Source organism: Brachyhypopomus gauderio, chromosome 6 (assembly GCF_052324685.1).
Source record: "Brachyhypopomus gauderio isolate BG-103 chromosome 6, BGAUD_0.2, whole genome shotgun sequence".
In the NCBI taxonomy this organism is placed as follows: Eukaryota; Metazoa; Chordata; class Actinopteri; order Gymnotiformes; family Hypopomidae; genus Brachyhypopomus; species Brachyhypopomus gauderio.
The window spans coordinates 25,863,025-25,885,230 of record NC_135216.1 but is presented as its reverse complement, the minus strand read 5'-3'; the positions used below and the strand labels follow the sequence as shown (position 1 = coordinate 25,885,230).

The 22,206-nt window shown below is 41.9% G+C and overlaps 1 protein-coding gene and 1 long non-coding RNA gene across 4 annotated transcripts in view; one reads left to right on the top strand and one right to left on the bottom strand.

The window, feature by feature from the left end:
- Window positions 1-1,834: 1,834 nt before the first annotated feature.
- Window positions 1,835-4,716, bottom strand: LOC143517485 (uncharacterized). The gene is made up of 2 exons (XR_013131955.1): window positions 4,599-4,716; window positions 1,835-2,231 (listed from the first exon to the last, which is right to left on the bottom strand). It is a non-coding gene; the product is annotated as an uncharacterized LOC143517485 (long non-coding RNA).
- A 4,478-nt stretch (window positions 4,717-9,194) lies between these two features.
- adgre5a (adhesion G protein-coupled receptor E5a) overlaps window positions 9,195-22,206 on the top strand; it is a 64,354-nt gene continuing 51,342 nt past the window's right edge. For 2 of the 3 annotated variants that reach the window (XM_077010034.1, XM_077010032.1), the window contains exons 1-2: window positions 9,196-9,481; window positions 20,102-20,182. In XM_077010034.1, coding sequence (XP_076866149.1) covers window positions 9,454-9,481; window positions 20,102-20,182 — 109 coding nt within the window. In that variant the 5' untranslated portion in view covers window positions 9,196-9,453. Of the gene's footprint in view, window positions 9,482-20,101; window positions 20,183-22,206 lie in introns of all 3 variants that reach the window. The other variant, XM_077010033.1, reaches the window with a different exon arrangement.

The following is a 22,206-nucleotide window of genomic DNA, read 5'->3' as shown; positions in this document are numbered from 1 at the left end:
TTGGGAAAAAATTACATATTTATACATAATTCATAATTACACGTGACATATTCGCATTCGCATATTGTCGCGCAACACTGGTATTGGTACATTACTGAAATTGCCTTCACTGACCCAGTATGATTACTGTGCCTCTGCATGTGAACAATAATATCACCTCAAGTAAAAATCACCTTATATTAATTTTAAAATATTGGCTAAATGTATTCATGATGAGTTTACACTCCCCTCTGTGCTAATATATATAGATGAATGTGAGTCTCAGGAGACATGTGGGGAACACGCGGCCTGTCATAACACCATGGGCAGCTTCTACTGCACCTGTCACCCTGGCTACACGCTGGAGTCGGGACAATCTAATTTCACTGACGACGGTCCCTGTAAACGTAAGAGTTTTTTACTTATTTAACTCCATGTTAAGTGTCTATTAGGGGTGTGCGATATGACGATATAAAATCGTGAATGGCGATGACGAGTGGAGAATTGCAGGCGATCTAGCAAATTAGAGAAATCGTATAGATCGCCTTTGCCAAACAGCGCAATTACTTTTTTAAATGCTGGTTCCCGGCGAAACAATGCGGGCAGCGGGGGCAGCCACCTCACAAGCTGCGGCCTCGGTGGTTTATACTTTCGTGAGTGACTGTAGCGCACGACTCTGCACACCTCATGTGAACCCCCGCAAATGGCGGAAGCGTTTATACAGGTACTTAAACTGCGTCACATTCTTTGCAGTGTTCTCCGTAACGATATGTGGTAGTATAAAGAAACACCCCTCAAAAACAGGGGAAGGAACATTAATGACAAATTTTAATGTTGCTTTGTGCTCCAGGTTTGAAAAGTGCTGGAATTTAGGCTAAAGTACTTGAAAATACTTGAAAGTGTAACTACTTCGTTTCACAACAAATAGCTATCTGACTGAACAGTTCTTTTGTATTACGTTAACAAATACGAGCCTCTTGTAATTCCAGGACGAAACATGAGAGAACGTGAAGACGTTAAGATTGGGCGTTTTGAAAATAAACAATCATTAAATAATGTGATAAAAAAGCGAATTATTTCGAATCATTTCGACTATATGTATAAATATTTAACTTAATTAAGTTTAACGTGCTGGGAAATATTGTATATTTAATGCAATAGTGCACTTTATCAGTGTCACTCATTAAAATCTGATTAGAAAATCTAAAATTAAAATCTAGATTAAAATCATGATTTTATGCAAAAAATTTTTTCACATATCGCCCACCCCTAGTGTCTATATACTATAATCATGGTAATCTGTCAATAAACCTCTGCTAGGCTGCTGTTTATATATATGCTTAGATAACCCTGACTGGGTTTTAGACATTAAACGCTGACATGATTCTGCTTTTAATCTGTGGAGGTAAATCAACATTGTTCTACTAATTACCTTCAAGATGTTTGTGACACACAAGACAGTAAAGACACATTAATGTCAGATGCAAAATGACCAAGATTACATGACACTTACATTACTTGCGCTCAGTGGCATGCACAGACATTTTGGGGGGCAAGTGCTCGGGGGGGGGGGGGGGGGGGGGTTCAATGTAAACGTGTAAACGTGAGTTTTCAATGGAGAAAAAGTCACGCATCCAACTGATATAATTCATATCCAATATACAGTCATGTCCTTCAGGTAACTTCTGTTTACCCTCCACTGTCTGCAGGCCTTGTTGCATATATTTTGCAATTAGTAAATCAATATAGTCCTACAATTAGGAAAGTAAAACACCGTAAAGTAGGAGAAGGAGTTATAGGCTACTGAGTGTTGTCATTACATGAATGCAGATGGGCATTTTTCACAGGTAATGGGGAACTTCCCGTTTCTTCTTTCACAAATGAATGTAATTTATGTTGCCTAACAAAACCTATACAACAGAAGACGTTCAGTTAACACATAGATTTGCAAACTCTACCTTAATTATTTGTATGTGGTCGTCCTCACGTTATCTATCATTGATTTGGGCTAGTGCGACTAGTTTATCAGGTGACCAGTCGGCTAAAAATGCTTAGTAGTTTAGTGCTGTATGAGACATTTTACAACACAAGAAAATGATTTCACGTTGGGCTTAGAGGGCAAACGGTACGATTTGACTTGATGTGTATGTGACCTGGCTGGTGGGGACGGGAGAAGAAGTCTATCTGACCGTGTGTGCTGTACTGAAGACGCTTCCATCCACTCGCTGAACTGAACTGCTGCTGCAGCGTATCTGGTGTTAAAGGAAGAGAGAGGTCGGGTGTGTGTGAGGTGGTGGCTCATTTTAGGGCATTGTTTTTAATCACTCAGGTTTTCAAAAGATCATTTCAAACTGACCTCAGTAAAATGATAATAAAAAACAAACAAAACAAAAAAAAAACGAAGTTTCAAAAGGGCACTTTCGTTGATAAAGGGCAGAGTTGGTGCCACCTGACGTCTATGTGTGCACGCCACTGCTTGCGCTACATAACGTCTTTTTAAATAAGGATGTGAGTGTTTGCTAGTGTGTTTATGCTGATTTACCTGTAACCAATTTGTAAAGACAATGCGTAAAAGGGTATGTATGGTGCTGCAGCGCCCCCTAGTGAATGGTAGATTATATGCATGTCCACAAACATAAATGTTAAAAATCCCATTTTCTAATTGAAAATAATCATATATGTACAAAACAGGCATTTTATGTCTGTAGAGGGCTAAATCTCAGAGAAGGGACATCCCTTCTCAGCCATGTTTTAATGACATTTTCTTAAAACGTTATATAAAACTGTGAAAGATAAAGGGAAAGTTGACAGAGCTGAAAGGGAAAAGCTGCTTATGATAGAAAACTGAAACTTCAGAGTGTGAACAAGTGTCTAAAATCACACCTCATCTCACACACTTTAGGCGTGAAACATGATGTCACCCCTGAGGGCCAGGAGAGAGAGCGCTTCTGTCTTGGCTAAACAGCTTCAGCACACTAACCCAAGTTAGTGAAGAGCATCTGCAAGACGAGAGCCACCACTGAGGTTCGCTTCACTGAACGATCTGGTTCAGATCACCCCCCCCCCCCCAACGCCTTACTGTGGGAGGTTTTCTTTTTCATGAAAGATGTTCGAGAAAGATGTTTTCTCCATTGTAATTTAACCATTTGGTAGAAAGGGACACTTATTTTATTTCTGGTGAATCAACATCAGCTGTCTAGACTACATGGGGCCCCATTTCCTATCTATCCATCACACCTCCTTTTAAAGATCGTCGGGTCATTCTACAGAACATTAGAGAAAACTACTGCATATGCTCTCTCATTGTTGGTGTTCTCTCTGATGGAGAATTGTACCTGCTAATAAACTATAGTTCTTCATTAATCTTTGTCGTCAAGTGTTTACTGCAAAGTTCCCAAGGTAACCATGTTGCAACAGTGTTAATGCTGATTGGATTGTGTAGGTTTTGTGGTGTCAGCAACAGGAGGAAGTGGTTATGGTGAAAGATGTTGCTAAATTTAAACCGTATAAAGACTGAGGTGAGAAGAGTGAGAGGGACAAAACCCCATGACATGGCAGCCAGTGTCTTTTACTGACAGGATGTTGAAGAGAAGATAACCGTGAATATGACTGTGGTCTACCAGTTTATGATCTGTGGGATCTCAGCCAACACATCAATAAAATACATCTGAACCTTCTGAAAGCAGCAAAACCAAAATAAAACCCACACGCAGTGTAGGTGGTGTGAAAGGGCGCAATACGGAGAGGAAACGCGGGGAGACAAAATGTTCTCTAGACTCTAGTCCCCTCTGTATGGGCTGATATGGTCTCCAAATACAGATGCAATACACTCCATTACACCTTTAATCAGTATAAGGAAAGTCAGAGTCTTGAACTAGTTAGATCAGGGGTGGCCAACCCGTCAGAGACCAAGAGCCACTTTTTTTTTACTGTGTTACAGCAAAGAGCCACATCATACACATGGGCACGCTTAAAAATCACCCATCCCTTCCTCTCTCATACACACACACGCACACTGAGAGACCTCTGCTCAGATTTATTGTAAAAGTCACACACAAACAGTGTGGGGGCAGGGTGGTTAGGGAACTGGTCTTGTGACCAGAGGGTCCAGGGTTTGATTCCCAGGCCTGAGGCCAATACTGAGGTGCCCTTGAGCAAGGCACCTAACCCCAACTGCTCTGCAGGTGCTGGGCTAGGGCTGCCTACTCTGTTAAAAAACGTCCTCTGTTCATCTTCATAATTTTGTTTTGCTGCGCATTTTTTCCTTGCCATTTTGAGAGCAAACTTTACACAAATTGTTTATTGAAATGATCTTGTCATGACTGGGAAGTGGTGTTTTCATCTCACTCACATGCGAGTTTGACGAAAATACCGGGTGAACTCAAGCTAAGCGAACCGCACATTAAAAAAAACAAACTCAAACTTCGATATAAACATAAGTCGTGACATGCTTCAGGACTTTGGCACAGTTGGAGGAGGTGGGCCACAGCACGGCGAGGTTGCTCATGCATGAGTGCACGCACACCATGAGCTCTGTTATGTACGCAACTGTTGTTTTCTAGGTAAAAGTGGATAAACTCTTATCAACACTCGTTACAACACCACTGACCTGATCTCACCTTCAGGAAGAAGAGAACAGACAGCAGCAGTAGTTTTGAAGCCTCCCTCAGTCGTGTGCGGTGCCTTTGCTGCACCTTGTATGTGGTTTATTACACAGACCCTCCAGAAAGTTGCGATGTTGCGATTTGCAACTTCAACGCAACTTCAAGCAAACCCCGCGAATTCAGGGCGGTGTTGCAACTTCAGCCAATCACCGCAACTTTCCCGCAAATTTGACCAATCACGTCTTGATGTGACGTCGACAAACTCTCGCCTTACTTCCGTATATACGTTTAAGAGGAGCAGACTGAAAGCAGCATGAGCGACGAAAATAACGGCAAAAAGATCGGGAAAAGCAGTATCCCGGTACACTACATGAAAGCGGGGATAAACTGTCCAGATCCGACCCGCGAATTGATTATCTATGGCCCCCTGGATGATATTTAATTACTATTAGAACCGGCCCGCAGGCCACAGCCGCCCGATGGTGTTTTGCACGCATAAACACTACATTCCCCACAATGCAACGGTAGCCCGCAAAGTCACTGCAGCGCACGCAAGTGGCGAGGGTCTGAGATAAAGTTTATAAGTTTAAACTTTAAACTGAGATAAAGTTTAAAGTCAGAGATAAAGTTTATTTATCTCTGATCCATATCTATGAGTTACTAGTTCGCTCTGGCGCCAACCACTGGCGATCGATCTCGATATAATACTTAATTTGTGTCCATTTTACAGGCCGCACGGTAACAACTTATGTTCGCTAACCCCGCCCCCCCCCCCGTCAACAATTAATGTTCGCCACCCCCTCCAGGTTCAAATCTCACTCCAAGCGATCTTGAAAAGTTGCCAACCCTGAATAAATAGGTAAATAGATAATTAAAATGGACTACTAAATAGAGGAAACCATACAACATTTACTCCCTATTGTAATGTACTCACATAAAAGCAAAAACACACCGCAACTTCCATCGCAATTTTTTTGAAAAACACCCGCAACATCAAACATTTTAGCCCGCAACAATCACAAAAAAGGCCCGCGAAATCCTGGTGGGTCTGATTACAAACGTGTGACAGAACACCGTGTCTCGCCAACGAGACTTAAAGCACAATCACAATAGCATAAATACTTCATGCTGCTAGTCTCCCGTTTTTCACTACGCCGGTTTTAAAAGTGTTAGCGGCTCGCTAGGCTTGTAAACAAACTGCGCAGCACGAAGATGTAGCAGTGTGTCGCCCTCAGAGCTGATGAGGTAACCGGGCCACGACACAGACTGTTTGTGCAGGTGAGCGCAGACTGGCTGGGGAGCCTCATGAAACCAGGCAAAGAGCCGCATGCAGCTCGCGAGCCGCAGGTTGGCCACTCCTGAGTTAGACTAACAGACTGAAGAGACGAGGCTACAGCCAGTGATGCAGCTGCTCAGGATGTTCTCGATGGTTCCTCTGTAGGATAAGCTGAGGTTTTGAGGGGGCAGGTGGGCTGTCCTCAGTGTGTGCAGAAAGTAAAGACGCCATTGTGCTTTCTTGGTTATGGCACTGGTGTTGAGGGTTTGGGTGAGGTTCCCCACCAGGTGAGCACCGTTAACCATCGCACCTCCTCCCTGTATGCCGAGTCCATGGTGGGAGGCAGAAGGGTCCTGATGTGCCTCGTGACAAGCTTTAGTGAGTGCTACAGGATGGTAGTCATTGAGGCAGGACACAGACGACTTCTTTGGCACCAGCATGATGGTGGTTGCCTTGAAGCACGTTGGAATGATGTTGCTGCTCAAAGAGATGCTGAAGATGTCTGTGAGAACATCCAGCCAGCTGGTCTGTGTGTCCTCTGAGCATTCTGCCAGGAATGTCGTCTAGTCTGACAGCTTCTCCTGGGTTGATTTGTCTTAAAGTTTTCTTCATGTCAGCTGTGATGAGATTAAGCACCTGGTCGTTGGAGGGTGAGATGGCCTTCCTCACCATCGCATCCTTCTGTGCCTCGAACAGAGTGTAGAAGTCGTTCAGCTCATCTGGAAGGGAGGCACCACTGTCACAGACGGGTGGTGCGGTGTAGTCCTGTGGTGTAGTCCTGTGGTGTAGTCCTTTTGATAGTGACGGCCTGGATGCCCTGCCACATGTGCACATGCTGAGTCCATGTCCACGAAAAAGCCAAAATATGTCGTACATATTTCCAACACCAAGGAAAATGGAACAATTATATGGACACAACTCTGTGGAGATCAGCAGATCAAGCAATAAATTAGTATCTTTCTGAAGATTTATGTTTAAAAAACATAAAATAGTATTGTTTTCTTATGATGATCCCATGTAGTAATTCTGTAGTCATTTGGAGGTAATTTTAGTTTATATAAATGATTGACAATTTTTAGCTTCATATTGTATGACTTTTCCTAACTTAATAGAGACAGTGGGTAAACATAAAATCAACATGTTTTTATTGTCCTGTACACATGTTGTACGCATCAGTGTTATTTGGGATCAATTTGACTCCAGACACTTTTAGCTAACTTTAAAGGCCTAACCTAACATAACCATATCTGTAGTAATACGAGAACCATTGATAGTTTACATGACATGGGGAGGGGAAAACATTACTCTCGCGAGAACTTTTGACATTTCCCATGCTGTGGGGGCGGGAAGATATTTTTCCCGCAAAAATATGTTGCTAGTTCACATAACATACGCAGATATGCTGTCAGCCTTGTCCAAGATCTAAAATCAGCATTTGAGCTTTTCATAACACCATTAATTGAAAAGGATATACTTGAGATGCCAAATTTGGAGGGGAGATGTGTATATGGAGACAGTTGGAAAGACTTGGATGTGACCCATTTGTGCTACGTTGGGTTGCTCACTTTGGCAGGAGTGTCCAAGTCAAAGGTGAAGCACCAGCAAGCCTTTAGACTACTGACACTGGAAGGCCAATATTTCCAGCCACCAAGTCTATAAACACATTCCATGTTTTCTCCCATGTCATACGCTTTGATGAGAAACAAGGCAGGGCACACAAGAGCGTGACAAACTTGTAGGACAAGTGAGTTCAGCGATTACCCTTTCCTTACAATCCAGGACCCCATGTCAATGGGGAAGAAGGTCTGGTGGCGTTTTGTGGGTGAAATGCCCACGAAACGCCAAATTGACCCCAAGCATACAAGTAGATTTGAACATAACAGGAGGGATAAAAATGTTGAACCTTGAATGGGGTCAAATTGACCCGAAAGTTAATAAGGAGTTATTGTTTTAATTCACAGATATCTGAAACACTGTGACAGCACTTGTTGGTTTAGCTAGACATTTTAGCACGCCTCATCTCCGGTCAACAGCGGTCATTTCTCTGTTTGTGTTTCCTCTTTCTAATGTCCTTAGGTTTTTTCCTCTGTGTAACACCTTCCCCAGGGCACAAGAAAAAAGACCCGTTACCATCACCCCACTAGCATGTGCCCCACCACACACTTAAATTAAGAGTTTACATACTTGCTGTATTTCAGTGTTCAGCTTTGTTTCTTTAAACTCAGTAATGTCCATGTGTCACATGACCTTGACCAATTGGAGGTCTTTTAAGGGTCAATCCATTGTTTTAGCACAAAAGAAATGACTTTTTTTAATCACACGTTGTCAGTACAACCAGTTACCAATCACCATGGCAATATATCTTGCTACACCATGTCCTCATGTCCTGCTCCATATTCTTGCTGTTTTGCGTATTCTGGCTAACCAAACCCCAAAGGGGTCCGGCTGAAAGCCCCTCATGACTGAATAAACACATTTAACTTCTGAATGACGTGACTGCAAAGAAGCACTGTATTAAATCTGTCATCAGATGAGTCCCCTGGGTCCCTTCTCAATGGGGCCAGTATAAAATACATAGGCACACTCTTTGTTTTGATCAAGGTCCTGAGGACAATGACACAGTAGAGCAGTAAACTGCCCCTGCTCTCCAATGGCAAGTGATTTACACCACGTCCTCTATCAGAACCGTAGGCAGTTCACGGCGTCTGAAGTGAACAGCAACACCTTCTGAAAGAACATCCTGTCTCCAAGTCTGTGTGACTCGCAAAAGTTATTTCCCTTCCTCTTCTGTGTTCATGTATAGGGACTTTTGAAGAGATTAACACATTTGATTGAGATCAGACAAGATCTGAAAGATCAAGAGAGTTTGAAATATGGTGAGATGAACATGTGATTGTTGTAATATTTGTACTCTTCTAACCTTTGAGTGACGTCACATTTCCTGCAGATTTTTTTTGTCAGGAAATGGCCTCTCACATTAGGATAGAAGTGGTTCATCTTAGGATTAAGGTGATCAGAATGACATCGAATTGATCTGCAGTGACCCACCCCTCGGAGAAGATAAGTCGGTCCAAGTCATGCAGACAAAACGTCCCCTTGACACTGCAGAGACACCCATACCTCCACTGTACGGATCAAGTGTTCAGACCTGCTACACTCTCTTGTTTGTTTCTTTCCACTTAACACGCACTCAACATGTTGAGAATATCTGACTGTCATGGAACTTTTGTGCATCGCACCCCATTTTTAGTCCTCTTAATCTCTCAGCAGTGGAGAGTGTTACAAAATTCACTCCTCCCCCTGTCTGCCACTGACACAGAGCTCCCCCAGTGCAGGGGAGTGGCTCTGATGCACTCTTCCCCTGATCTCCCAGTCAAACTCTGCTGTTTCACCTCCGTGGGCCAGTAAGTGCAGGGCTGGAGTCTGAAGGACCCTGATGTGAGGGACCATTAGACTTTCCTTTACTGCACTAAAACCAGGTCTCCGTACCTTTGACAAGGCAGAAGCAGACAGACAGTAAGACTGTTTCAGCAGGGCGCAATTTTAAACAAATATTAAGCTGTGGACACTGCGTTTTCTCAGGACTGATTCACCATGAGACGCGTGTTTCTGCTGGGTCTGGGTGAGTCACACTACAATATTGCCTCCATATTTTCTAGGCTGTAGTCAAGTGAACATTGGAGCTGTTGTAGTTGTATGTATGTATATGTAGTTGTGTTATTGCGCATGACACCAAGCTGTAGTGTAACTCCTGCTAAGATCAGTGCAACATTTCATTGCTAATGTGAAAAACTGTTCTTGTTCCTGGGCAGCAAGTTAACATTCACAACAGAGTCTGGAGTTGTTGGTTAGGTGAAGATGTTCAGGAAAAGCTTAAAAGTGTAAAGCTAACAGTCATCGTGTCCCTGTCCTGTCATTTTGAAACTAAAACACTCTATAATGGAGCACTGCCAAGTTCCTCTTAGCGCCTGCAAACATTCAGGCTGCTTCACAGCTGTGTGTACAGGAAATGACAGAGGAAAATTTAACCTTTCTGTGGCATCTGTACTGTATGAGGATGCTAGATGTTTGCCTACAGTAAAAGGTTACTGTAGTGAGCAGGCAGTTTTAGACATGGTGAGAACACAGCGTTCGCTCCGCCTCTCAATCTTCACTTCCATAAATCAGTTGCCTTTAACATATTTCCTTTTATTATATAGCGTTTACTCTTTCCCTTTTTCTTTCTCCCTCTCTCTATCTCTCCATCAGTCAGTCCGTCCATCTATATGTCCCTCTCACACATGCACAGCACGTCTGCTAGGGGTTTATTAAAACAGCAGCACATGTCTGCTAGGGGTTTATTAAAACAGCAGCACTGAACATCAAACGTTGTCAAGAGAGTACTGCAGGGGGTTCCGGTTCCGCCGCGGCACGACATGGCAGCGTAATTTGGCTCTCCTCCTGACATTCCAGTAAAACAACCCCAAAAACACAACGAATATAAAAACCGAAGTGAATTTCTAAGATAATGCAAAAAGGGGTTGCAACAAGGCGAAGGACAAATATGTTGACGACCGACACAACCCAGAATTTTGCTGAACAGCGAAGCCGAAGCGGTTCTCCCGAGCAAGAACAACATGGCGGGCCAGAACAAGAGGTCAGCCTGCTTAGCATTCTAAACGAGCTGAAAGATTTCAGACGGGACAACCGGCAACAGCTTGCAGACATAAAGCAAGAATTGAATAAAACGAACGCCAGATTAGAGCAAGCGGAAGAACGCATCGGCGAGACGGAGGAGAGGCTGCAGACGGCAACATCGCTGATCCAGCATCTTCTCCGACGCCAAACTGAAATGGAGGCCAAGCTAATTGACCAAGAAGGCCGCTCGCGCAGAGACAACCTCCGAATCTATGGCATCCCCGAAGATGCAGAGGGAAAGGACATGATCAGTTTTCTGGAGAATTTTCTTACCAATGCGCTTGACTTCCCTCAAGATGAAAACCTACGAATCGAGAGAGCGCATAGAGCATTGGTCCCGAAACCATCCGGCCCACAGGGAAGACCGCGGTCAGTAGTGGCAAAATTCACAAGCTATAGAATCAAAGAAGTGGTGCTTCGTAAAGCTTGGCAGAAGAAAGAGGTTCTCTATAATAATACCCGTGTTTATGTGGATCACGACTATCCTCCTGCTATCCTTAAACAACGCAGTGAATATAAGGAAGCAAAGAAAGTATTGAAAGAACAGAAAATCAAATTCCAGACACCTTACCCAGCGAGACTCCGCGTGTTTTACGAGGATGGTACCAGGCTGTATCAGAACGCGGCGGACGCAACGAAGGACATGGCCTCGCGGGGAATACCGGTGCAAGTGCTCGAACCACAGACCGATTCGGCCCTCGAAGAGATGCAGCTTTTATCGGAATGGCAGGTGGTTACTCGTCGCCCACATCACCGGGCTCAGGCTCCGACTACAGGATCTACACAGCCAGGGAAAACGAATTCGGTACCACGTTATAGGGAAAAGTTGCGGGAGTTCAGGCGGAAACCTACTGTGGAGGACTGAACTATGATCAGACGTTCTGAACTACACTACAGGAGTAGATAAGTTATCCATACATTCTCAGTTAATCGGTTTAATTAACATCGGTCATACATGACTATTTATTTCACACGAGGTATTATTCCTACGCCATCTGAAATTAAAGTTTCTGAATTAAGTTAACAAGTCAGGATCTAAAAAGGAAAAGAAATAACGAACGCTACCACGGACGTTCTTTTAAGGGCCCTACTCTGCCTAAAGAGTGGGATATTCCCTTATGGGTGTATTGACTACCTAAGCACCCAAAGGGCTCTTCTGAAACGAGCCCCAGCATTGGAATCTGCTGTTCTGTTTGAATGTACCATAGTTACTTTTATTACACTGTTTTTGTGTGGATTTTTGAAGTTTACGTGTCACATGATGTTTATGGCAGGCAGGGAGAAACATAATATTTTAAACGGAGTGTCTATTTTATGGTGTGATTTTTGTTTCAATAGTTCCACAAAAGCAAAAGTAAATCCAAGAGCAGAAAGTATATGTTATGAATGCAAAACAGAAAAAAATATATCAAAAGTATATTTTTTTATATAATTGGTTATTTGAAACTTATTTTCGTTTGCATTTTGACAAGTTTTTGGTTCCATTGTTTTTGTTTTTTTGGATTTTCCCAGTAAGGTCTTTTGCTTCTGGAATCTCTCTTTGCTTCTGGTTCGTTTTTTGCTTCTGACTTTTGGAACACATTTCACGTGTGGGAGGGTCTTAGATGAAGGCGTTCCTCTGCAATCTCCATTGGTCACTGATTCCGGACAGACACAGAGCTCTGAGACCGCCTCTGGGACCAAGCCACGCCCACCCCACCAGCCTCCCAGCGTTTTCAAACATGGCGGAACGGGTAACGGAGTGTCTATTTGCACCCGGGTACAAGTAGCATTTGCCACACAGCGAGGCTATTTTCACCCCTTAATTAAAAAAAAAGAAAGCGAACCCATCTGCGCATGTCTACCAATGAACGCGCGGGAGCGAAAAGGCGCAAATTCAAAGGAACCGAAACGGAGACAGTAGGAAACGGTAAGCAGAATTTGGTTAATAGTTATGTATAAAGGTCCATCACTCAATTTAACTTTACATTTTAAGATATATATTTAAGAAATAGTGTGAGAATTATTATCCAACGAACACTGATATATTTTTGAGCTAATAGGAGCATAATAGTGGCGAACGTAAAGTGTTACCGGGTGGGGGGTGTAAAATGGACACAGCGAGAAAAAAAAGACAGATTTCAAGTGTGCACAAACAGTCTAAATGGTCGTTTGAACTAACCTAGTGAAAACCGGGACATTAAATGATTTTTATTTTTTGCCGGGACCGAATATTAAAAAAAATATTAAAAAGAAGGAAAACCGGGACAAACCGGGACAGCGACGTGAAAACCGGGACAGGTGGCAACACATATAACTGGCGCTACAGAGCTTGGAGGCGGACACAAACACTGAGGAGAGCGAGATTTATTAAGAGGAATGATCATGATCAAAGTCGTTCAAACAGGCAGGGGTCATAACGGGCGAGCCATCCAGGTTTGAGAAATAAACAGGCATGACGATACTAAGAATTAAACTAAGACACCGAACGAACACTTTAAACCAAACACGGGGTAAACGCATACAAACTAGAAAATCAGGCTACAGAAAACACAGACGACTGAGCAACGAAATGAGTAGAACTCACAGACCAGGAAGCGTAGAACACTGAACAAAGAGCATGAATAACAAGAGCACAACACGACCAAAGAGCATGAATAACAAGAGCACAACACGACCAAAGAGCATGAATAACAAGAGCATAACACGACCAAAGAGCATGAATAACAAGAGCACAAACTAACCAAATAGAACAAAACAACCAATAACCGAAAAGTGAAACACTGGGACTATAAATACACAGAACTAAACTAGACACACACAGAACTAAACTAGACACACAGGTGAAGACACTGACGACACGGGCGTGTCAGACGAGTGGAAACCATGGAGACAGACACGCAGGGAACAACACAGACACAGGACAGGAACCCGAAGTGACAGAGAGGGGGGCGTAGCCCTACGTGACAGTCGCATTGCTATCTTACAAAAACAATTTTGTCCAGTCTATTTTTTGAGTTTTGTGTAAAATTATATAATTTTGTCTTTTTGTTCTCTATTTTTGTGTTGTTTCAGTACACACAAAGGACATGAATGTGTATAACAAAAGATGTACAGTCCTTTTGAATTAAGGTTTTTGCATGACAGAGTCAATATGCCAGACTTATAATGTAATGACTATTTTATATAAGCTAATATTTGTGTTTTCTCCCAAGAAGGAAGAAAAGCTAAAGAACATTTGTGAAGGATACTCCTTCGACAGTTGTGAGGAATTCCAGAGAGCACTGAGATTATGAAGAGGGCTACCATCCAATGCACAAAATTAAAATTTATTTAAACATGATGTAAATAATAAAAACCCCAATTTATTTCTTTAAAAAATGTACAAACCATCCAGAAAAAATTAATTAAAAAGTCAAATCTGTCTTCTGCATTCTGTGAAATTAAATAAAATGAAAGAGGCTGATAATGTACTGGCAGGAAGAATATTTGTATACATCATACTGTAACGCTGGCGACTGGGTGAAGGACGAGACACAGAATCCTGTTCGCTACAGACGTTACTTTATTTGTCTTTACACATATAGCGCAGACAGTGCACGTTTAACACTCATATAGAGACACGTAGACTCAAACAACGACGAGCACAAGACACTGCGCGAACGCACATTAAATAGACAAACTACATAAACCCCACGTGATGACGAGACGAGCCACAGGTCAGACGAATCATCACAGGACGCAACCGCACCCACGGAGATCCACTGACGCAGACGACGTAAACACGCCCAAAGGGAGGGGTCAGGGACCGTAACGTGACACATACAATGTGGTGTACATATCAGGGTGCTACAGACAGATATTAACTTGTTACATTTTGTTTTAACATTATTTATCACTGGCAGTGTATATTACATGTAGTATTTACCATGTGATTACTGCCATTAGCGGTAAGCGACTTAGGATAATTAAATTGCTATTTAAATTCTAAGCATGGTAAAGAAAAAGACTCACAAGTGAAAAACAAAATTCAAACAGGTCTACCCCATAACCCCAAATAAAAGTATCTTCACTTGTAAAATAATTTGTAAGTAAAATGGAACACAAAAAAATAGTACTAATCTTTGATAAATCAAAATGTTGGGTGCAAATAGTACACACTGCTACGTATAGCCGGGTGCAAATAGCACACACTGCTGCATATACCCGGGTGCAAATAGCACACACTGCTATGTACACCCGGGTGCAAATAGCACACACTGCTATGTACACCCGGGTGCAAATAGCACACACTGCTGCATATACCCGGGTGCAAATAGCACACACTGCTATGTACACCCGGGTGCAAATAGCACACACTGCTGCATATACTCGGGTGCAAATAACACATACTGCTGCATATACCCGGGTGCAAATAGCATCTGCCTATTTTAAATTCAGCTCAGAGAGGTGGGGAAATTATGAGAAAGAACTGGATATGCTTCATAAACTATGAACAACCAAAATCTTAAAGTAATTTCTTTTAATGTAAACGGGCTGCTAAACCCAGTGAAGAGAAGTAAGATTTTAACAAAAATGAAAAAGGAAAAAGCACATATTGTCCTTCTGCAGGAAACACACCTGGATTCTAGTGAACATGAAAAACTTAAAAGGATAGGTTTCTCAAAAATTTATTATTCATCTTATAAATCAGGCCATAGGAGAGGGGTTGCAATTTTATTTTCTAATAAAATACCATTTGAACAAATATCTGAAATAAAAGATAAAGAGGGAAGGTATGTCATGGTTTCAGGAAAAGTAGAGGGCATTCTAATAACTATATTGAACGTTTATGCACCACCTGGTAGTGATTTTACATTTTATAGGAAAATGTTTGACCTTATGGCAAAAGCAGAAGGTATTGTAATTTGTGGGGGAGATTGGAATATACGTTTGAATCCAAGATTGGACTCGACAAAAGATAACTCAAGGAATGCATTACATTAAAAAATGTCTATACTTATGACAGAATTGGGTATAATAGATATCTGGAGGGACCTGAACCCAACAGGACGTGACTACACATATTACTCCCCGCCCCCCACAATGTTTACTCAAGGATTGATTACTTCTTTTTATTTAAAAGAGACCGACACAGAATACGTCATAATGATATAGGTTTAATTGATTTGTCAGATCACGCACCAATTTCATTGAGTATCCAAATTAATAGAACTATGGGAAATACACTGTGGAATGCTTAACTCGAGCATTTTAAATAATCAGCATTTCAAAACACAAATGGCTGAAGAAATAAAAATGTTTTTTCAACAGAATGACGATGGGGAAGTGGGTTCAGAGATAGTGTGGGACACTTTAAAGGCAGTCATGAGAGGCAAAATAATAGCCCACTGTGCTTATCAAAAGAAAATAAGACAATCCAGACTGTTGGACTTAAATAAAGAATTAAAAGAGCTGGAAATGAAAAACAAAGCAAAACAAAACCCGAATCTAATTTCAAAAATAAAGATGATTAGGAATAAATTAAACGCAATATATACGCAAGAAATAGAAAAAAAGATGTTATTTACAAAACAAAAATATTATGAGTCAGGGTCAAAGGCTACCAAATTATTAGCAAGAAGACTACAAAAACAGGAATCAGAAAATATGATCTATAAAATTAGAGAAGCAGATTCTAAAATATTAATATATGACAGGGATGGGATACAAAAAGCCTTTAAAAATTACTATGGAGAACTGTATTCTCAACCACACACAGAGAATGACCCGCAAATAGATAGTTTCCTGGGATCCCTCCATTTACCTATCCTGTCGGAAGAAGAAAAATTGGAATTGACAGCAGAGATAACGGAAGATGAACTGCAGAAGGCCATTTCAAGGTTGAAGGCCAATAAGTCTCCGGACCCGGACGGTTTTCCATCCGAATGGTATAGGATTTTTAGATCTGAATTAATACCGAATCTCCTTCAAACTTGTAATACAGCACTGTTGGAAGGTAGAATACCACCTTCATGGAGGGAGGCTATCATTTCAGTCATTCCCAAGGAAGGAAAGGATAAAACCTATAGTACACGTTGAGACCTATTTCGGTTCTCAACGTGTACTATAAGCTATATACAGCAATCCTGGCCAGAAGAGTAGAAAAGATCCTGCCCAAACTCATACACAATGATCAAACAGGGTTTGTCCCACAAAGACAAACCCATGATAACATTAGACGTACATTGCACATAGTGAACCATATTCAGCAACGTAAAATAAAAGCCTGTCTAGTGAGTCTGGATGCTGAAAAGGCTTTTGACTCTGTAAATTGGTCCTTTTTATATAGCATTCTCAAAAGATTTGGATTTCATGACCAATTTATTAAGGGAATTCAGACTTTATATGATAAACCAAAAGCACAAATTAAAATAAACGGATATCTCTCTGACACTATTACATTACAACGGGGAACAAGACAGGGATGCCCAATCTCGCCTCTACTCTTTGCCCTATACATAGAACCACTCGCTCAATGGATACGTCAAACAGAAAAAATTAAAGGTGTGTCTATACATGGGGAGCAACACAAGATTGCACTTTATGCAGATGATGTTTTGATGTACATGGAGGAACCATCAAACTCGTTTCTTGAATTGATGGACCTACTGGAACGTTTTGGGAAATATGCTGGATACAAACTAAATGTACAGAAGACTCAAATATTGGTTTTTAACTATACGCCCTCCAAGAAGATCTTGGACAAGTTTAGCCTCAAATGGAACCAGAACACAATAAAATATCTCGGCATAAATATACCAAAGGACATTTTTACCTTAACAGAGACAAATTATGACCCCCTTTTAACAAAAATTAAAGCTGACATACAGAGATGGAACTCCATATCCTTCCTAAATCTTAGTCACAGAATAGACACAGTAAAAATGAATATCCTCCCAAGATTTCTCTTCTTATTCCAGGCTCTTCCATTAGAAATAATCCCAAAACAATTTTTCAGAATGGAATAAAATGATATCTAGATTCATATGGCAGGGGAAGAGACCCAGGATTAGGTTCAAAACATTACAACTTTTGAAGGAGAAAGGTGGAATGGCTCTCCCAAATCTTACAGATTATTTCTACACAGCCCAAATCAAATACTTGATCTGCTTATGTAACCCAGATTATCAAGCTAGATGGAAAGATATTGAATTGTCAATAATCAAAGATCCACCAATGCAAGCAATATTAGCAGAAAATGATTGGAAAATATATGAGGATAAAATCCAAAATCCCTGGATGAAATCTGAATTAAAAATTTGGAGTACAGTTAAAGAGGAATACAAATTATGTGAAAAACTTAGAATATTTAGATGTTGTGCCTATGATAAGGATTTTAAGCCTAATAAAATGGATAATAGATTTAAATATTGGTTAACTAAAGGGATAACGACATACTATTCATTAACAGAAAAGGGCCAGTTGCACGATTTCCAGACATTGACAGAAAAATACGGATTAGAAAAACAAGATTTTTTCAGATATCTCCAGATACGCCATTATTTTGATCATAAAATAAAACTGAAAACTCCAGACATGAACGAACCTATGATACAAATAATGGTTGATGCATATTCATCTAGACTGTGTAAAGGCATAATTTCTAGATTGCACAAGGGCTTTACAATGGTAAAATCTCATTCTACACAATGTATTAAAAATAAATGGGAGAAAGAAGGCAACTTTGTTATTTCAGAAGAAGAATGGCACAAAGTTTGTGAATCTCAATGGAAACATACCAACTCATATATATGGCGTGAATTTGGATGGAAATGTCTAGTACGTTTCTTTACTACTCCACAACAAAAGGCACATTTTACTGGGAATGCAACATGCTGGAGACAATGTGGGAATCGGATGGCTAATCATTGGCATATATTCTGGGAATGTACCGTGATACAGGACTATTGGCTAGCTGTTCATAAAGCACTGATGGAAATATTTAATATGGAAATACCATTTCAATTTGAGATTCTATACCTGGGAAATTGGATGTGGGAAATGCCTGAAAAACCATTTGTTTGGGGTTCTGATCTCTGCTTGTAAAAAAAATATAACAAGGTCTTGGTATACACCTGATCCCCCCTTAATAGATAACTGGATTGATCTAGTGAACGAAATTTATATCTTAGAAAAAATTACCTCTTCACTCCGTTTACAAATGAAAAGATTCTGCAAGTTATGGCTAAAATGGGTAACTTATGTAAAGCCCTTACGACCACATTTTGTTGAAATAACTAGTGAGTAGACATCAGTGTTTGTTCATATTAATTATGTAATTAGAAGTGTTTTCCCATGCTTGAGTATTAAGGTAAAATTATCACCTGCCAGACATGTGACTGATTATTTGTTTGTATGTATGTATGCATGTGTATATGTATGTATGTGAATGTATATGTATGCATATATATATATATTTTGGGTGTGTTTATTTTTATTTTTTTTTGTTTTCCATAATCTTATAAATGCACAAAATGTTCTAAGTGACAACATTGACTTTGATGATGTATACTAAGATAACATATGTTTGTCACAAAATAAAGAATAAAAAAAAAAAAAGAGAGTACTGCAGACTGGGATAAGTGTGGGTGTAGTTTAGGTCACAGGAAATCAAAACACTCTCCATAATGTGTAGGCGGGTGGAGCTGTGACATCACTCAGGATGGACAGCTACACTGGAGGACAAAAGCAACACCACCTCATACTGAGTGCATTAAGACACATATGGGTCTGGCTGGAGAGACAGCAGCCATATTATAATAAGACCGACAGTCAGTGAACACAATACTGCTGTTTCTCTTCTTAGTGATAATAATATTACTGTAGAAGAACTGAGAAAAACTATACTCAACACTGCTATAAAACTATACCCAATACCACTATAAAACTATACTCAACACTGCTATAAAACTATACTCAACACTGCTAAACATATACTCCACACTGCTATATCAGAAAGGGCAGAAGAAAATGGCTCAGTATTCTGAACAGCAGAGGTCCTCTGGGTAACACTCCAGTTCTATTACATATGTGTTTCTCCATCGACATCACAACACACACAGCTGTTAATCTGTCTGTTATTCTGTTTCTGTGGCACATTTGTAATGAAAGCAATGCAGTGCACACACACAGTGATCACTAGGGGGCTGTGGTGCACACACACACACACTAGTGATCACTAGGGGACTGTGGACACACACACACACACACACAAACACACACTAGTGATCACTAGGGGGCTGTGGTGCGCACGTGCCCAAAACAGTGGGCAGCCCTCGCCCAGCACCCAGGGATCAAACCCACAACACTCTGGACACAAGACCAGTTCCCTAACCACCAGACTGCCTCAATGTGTACTGTATAAAATGTCAGCACAATGTCAGCACAATGTTTGTGCTGTATAAATGTCCCCCACAGGTCTGTTAAAACTAAATGTATGTACAGTATATGTCCCCCACGTCTGTTAAAACAAACTGTATGTACTGTATAAATGTCCCCCACAGGTCTGTTAAAACTAACTGAATGTGCTGTATGTCCCCCACAGGCCTAATAGCCTCACTGACTGTAGAGGGCACAGAGGCAGATTGTGGTAAAGGATTGGACATAGATGGTCATCTCTGTGTGGGTATGGATGAGTCCTGTCACCTATAGATACATAAAAAATACATAAACATTGTCATTGAACCTCATTCATTAAGTTTCTTTTTTAATTTAAAAAGCTCTATGCCAGATTCATCAAATGTTTTTAAACTACAGAATTTGTCACATCATTGTTTATACAATGATGAATATTATTGTTGTGGTAAATATTAATCACATGTGAATGGTTTATAATCATCATACGTTACTGTGGGCTGTTGGCCCACACACAAATCTATGTAAGCATTATAAAATAACATTACATTATAAAACATTCCTTTAAAAAAAAGCTCTCGTATTGAAAATTATACAAAGTATTATAAATGCTGTTGTACGTTAAATACTATAATACTGTACAACTGAAGAAAACACAATAATCATTTTGCAACAGATGTGTGTAAGTGAACAAATTAGTGTTTTGTGATAACTGGAGGAATTTTGTAAGTTTTATGAATGGTGTAATTGAGAGATGAATTTGATATGTTGTATGCCCGTATTTGTGTTTAACGGTTTCTACCATCCATTGTACAAAATCTGTTATTCTGGTTAAACATCAACCTGTCCAGGGACTACAGGTGGAAATGAGCTTATTGCTATAACCTGACACAATGATCCCTCCTGTTCTCTAGGTAAATGTACTTGTTGTGCATTGTGTCTGATGAATGAATTAACCGATCAGTGCTCACATGTGTAAATATGCTCAAGTGAGCGTAGATTCTGATCTTAGCTTATCCCAAATAAAACTGGTGAATGTCTGACGCCGGGGGCATCGGGACAGAGGCAGCCGGAGACGTGGGTTGGACAGAAGGTGGTTTATTATCCATGGCAACCAGTAACACTCGTAGCGCATACACAGCAAGTAATGCACGGTAAAGCTCGTAGCGCACACACTGTAGATGCAAGGTAAAGCTCGTAGCGCATACACTGTAGATGCAAGGTGAAGCTCGTAGCGTACACACACGGTAGGGACGTGCTATCAACCAGAGACGCTCGTGTAGCGGCAATGTGCAGCACTGGACCAGACGACCTGCGGGCTTAAGAAGTGCAAAGTAAACAAGAAACAGGTGCTCAGTATGATGGTGATTGCGACTGTGGGAGTGGCTGCGTGCACGGGGGTGTGTGCTGGGATCGGCTGCTGGCCGGGTTGCGCGCCCTCTGGTGGCGACCCGGCCCCCTCACCGTGACAGAGCCCTCCCCCAAGGACCCCTCCCGTCGACTCCCACGCGGTCTTCCCCGTCGCCGCGGAGCTGGCCGGTCTGGATGTTCCCTGTGGAATTCGGCGATAAGGGAGGGGCCTACCACTTGAGAGGCCGGTATCCAGGAGCGCTCCTCCGGTCCGTATCCGACCCAGTCCACCAGGTACTGTAAGCCACCTTTCCTGCGCCTCGAGTCCAGTAACCTCTCCACGAGGTACGCGGGTCCGTCCGACAACTGCAGCGGCGAGGGCGGCCGTGACGTCGAGGCCTCCTCCAATGCACCTGCTCTGTATGGCTTGAGAGCGGACACATGAAATGCACGCGACACACGTCTGTCTTCGGGCAGACTGATGCGATAAGTAACTGGGTTAAGCCGCCTCAAGATGACGTATGGGCCGGCATATTTCTCCCCCAGTTTACCTCTCCTACCCAGGCGTCCATCTTCGGTGGAGACCCACACCTTATCCCCTACCTGATAAGATGGGGTCTCTCCCCTCCGACGGTCGGCTTTCCGCTTGAATCGCCGGACCGCCTCTCTCAGCCGCTGATGGGTGTCCTCCCACACCCGCTCGCTCCTCTTGCACCACTCTTCGACGATGGGCTGGTCTGAGGACGCGGCGTTCCAAGGATAGAGCGGCGGCTGGCGACCGAGCACGCACTCGAACGGTGTCATCCCCGTGCTGGAATGTGTGAGGGAGTTCTGTGCGTACTCGGCCCAGGGCAGAAGGGCGCACCATGTGTCCGCGTGCTCGCTGCAGTACGCGCGCAGGAACTTTCCCACCTCCTGGTTCGCTCGCTCCACCTGTCCGTTAGC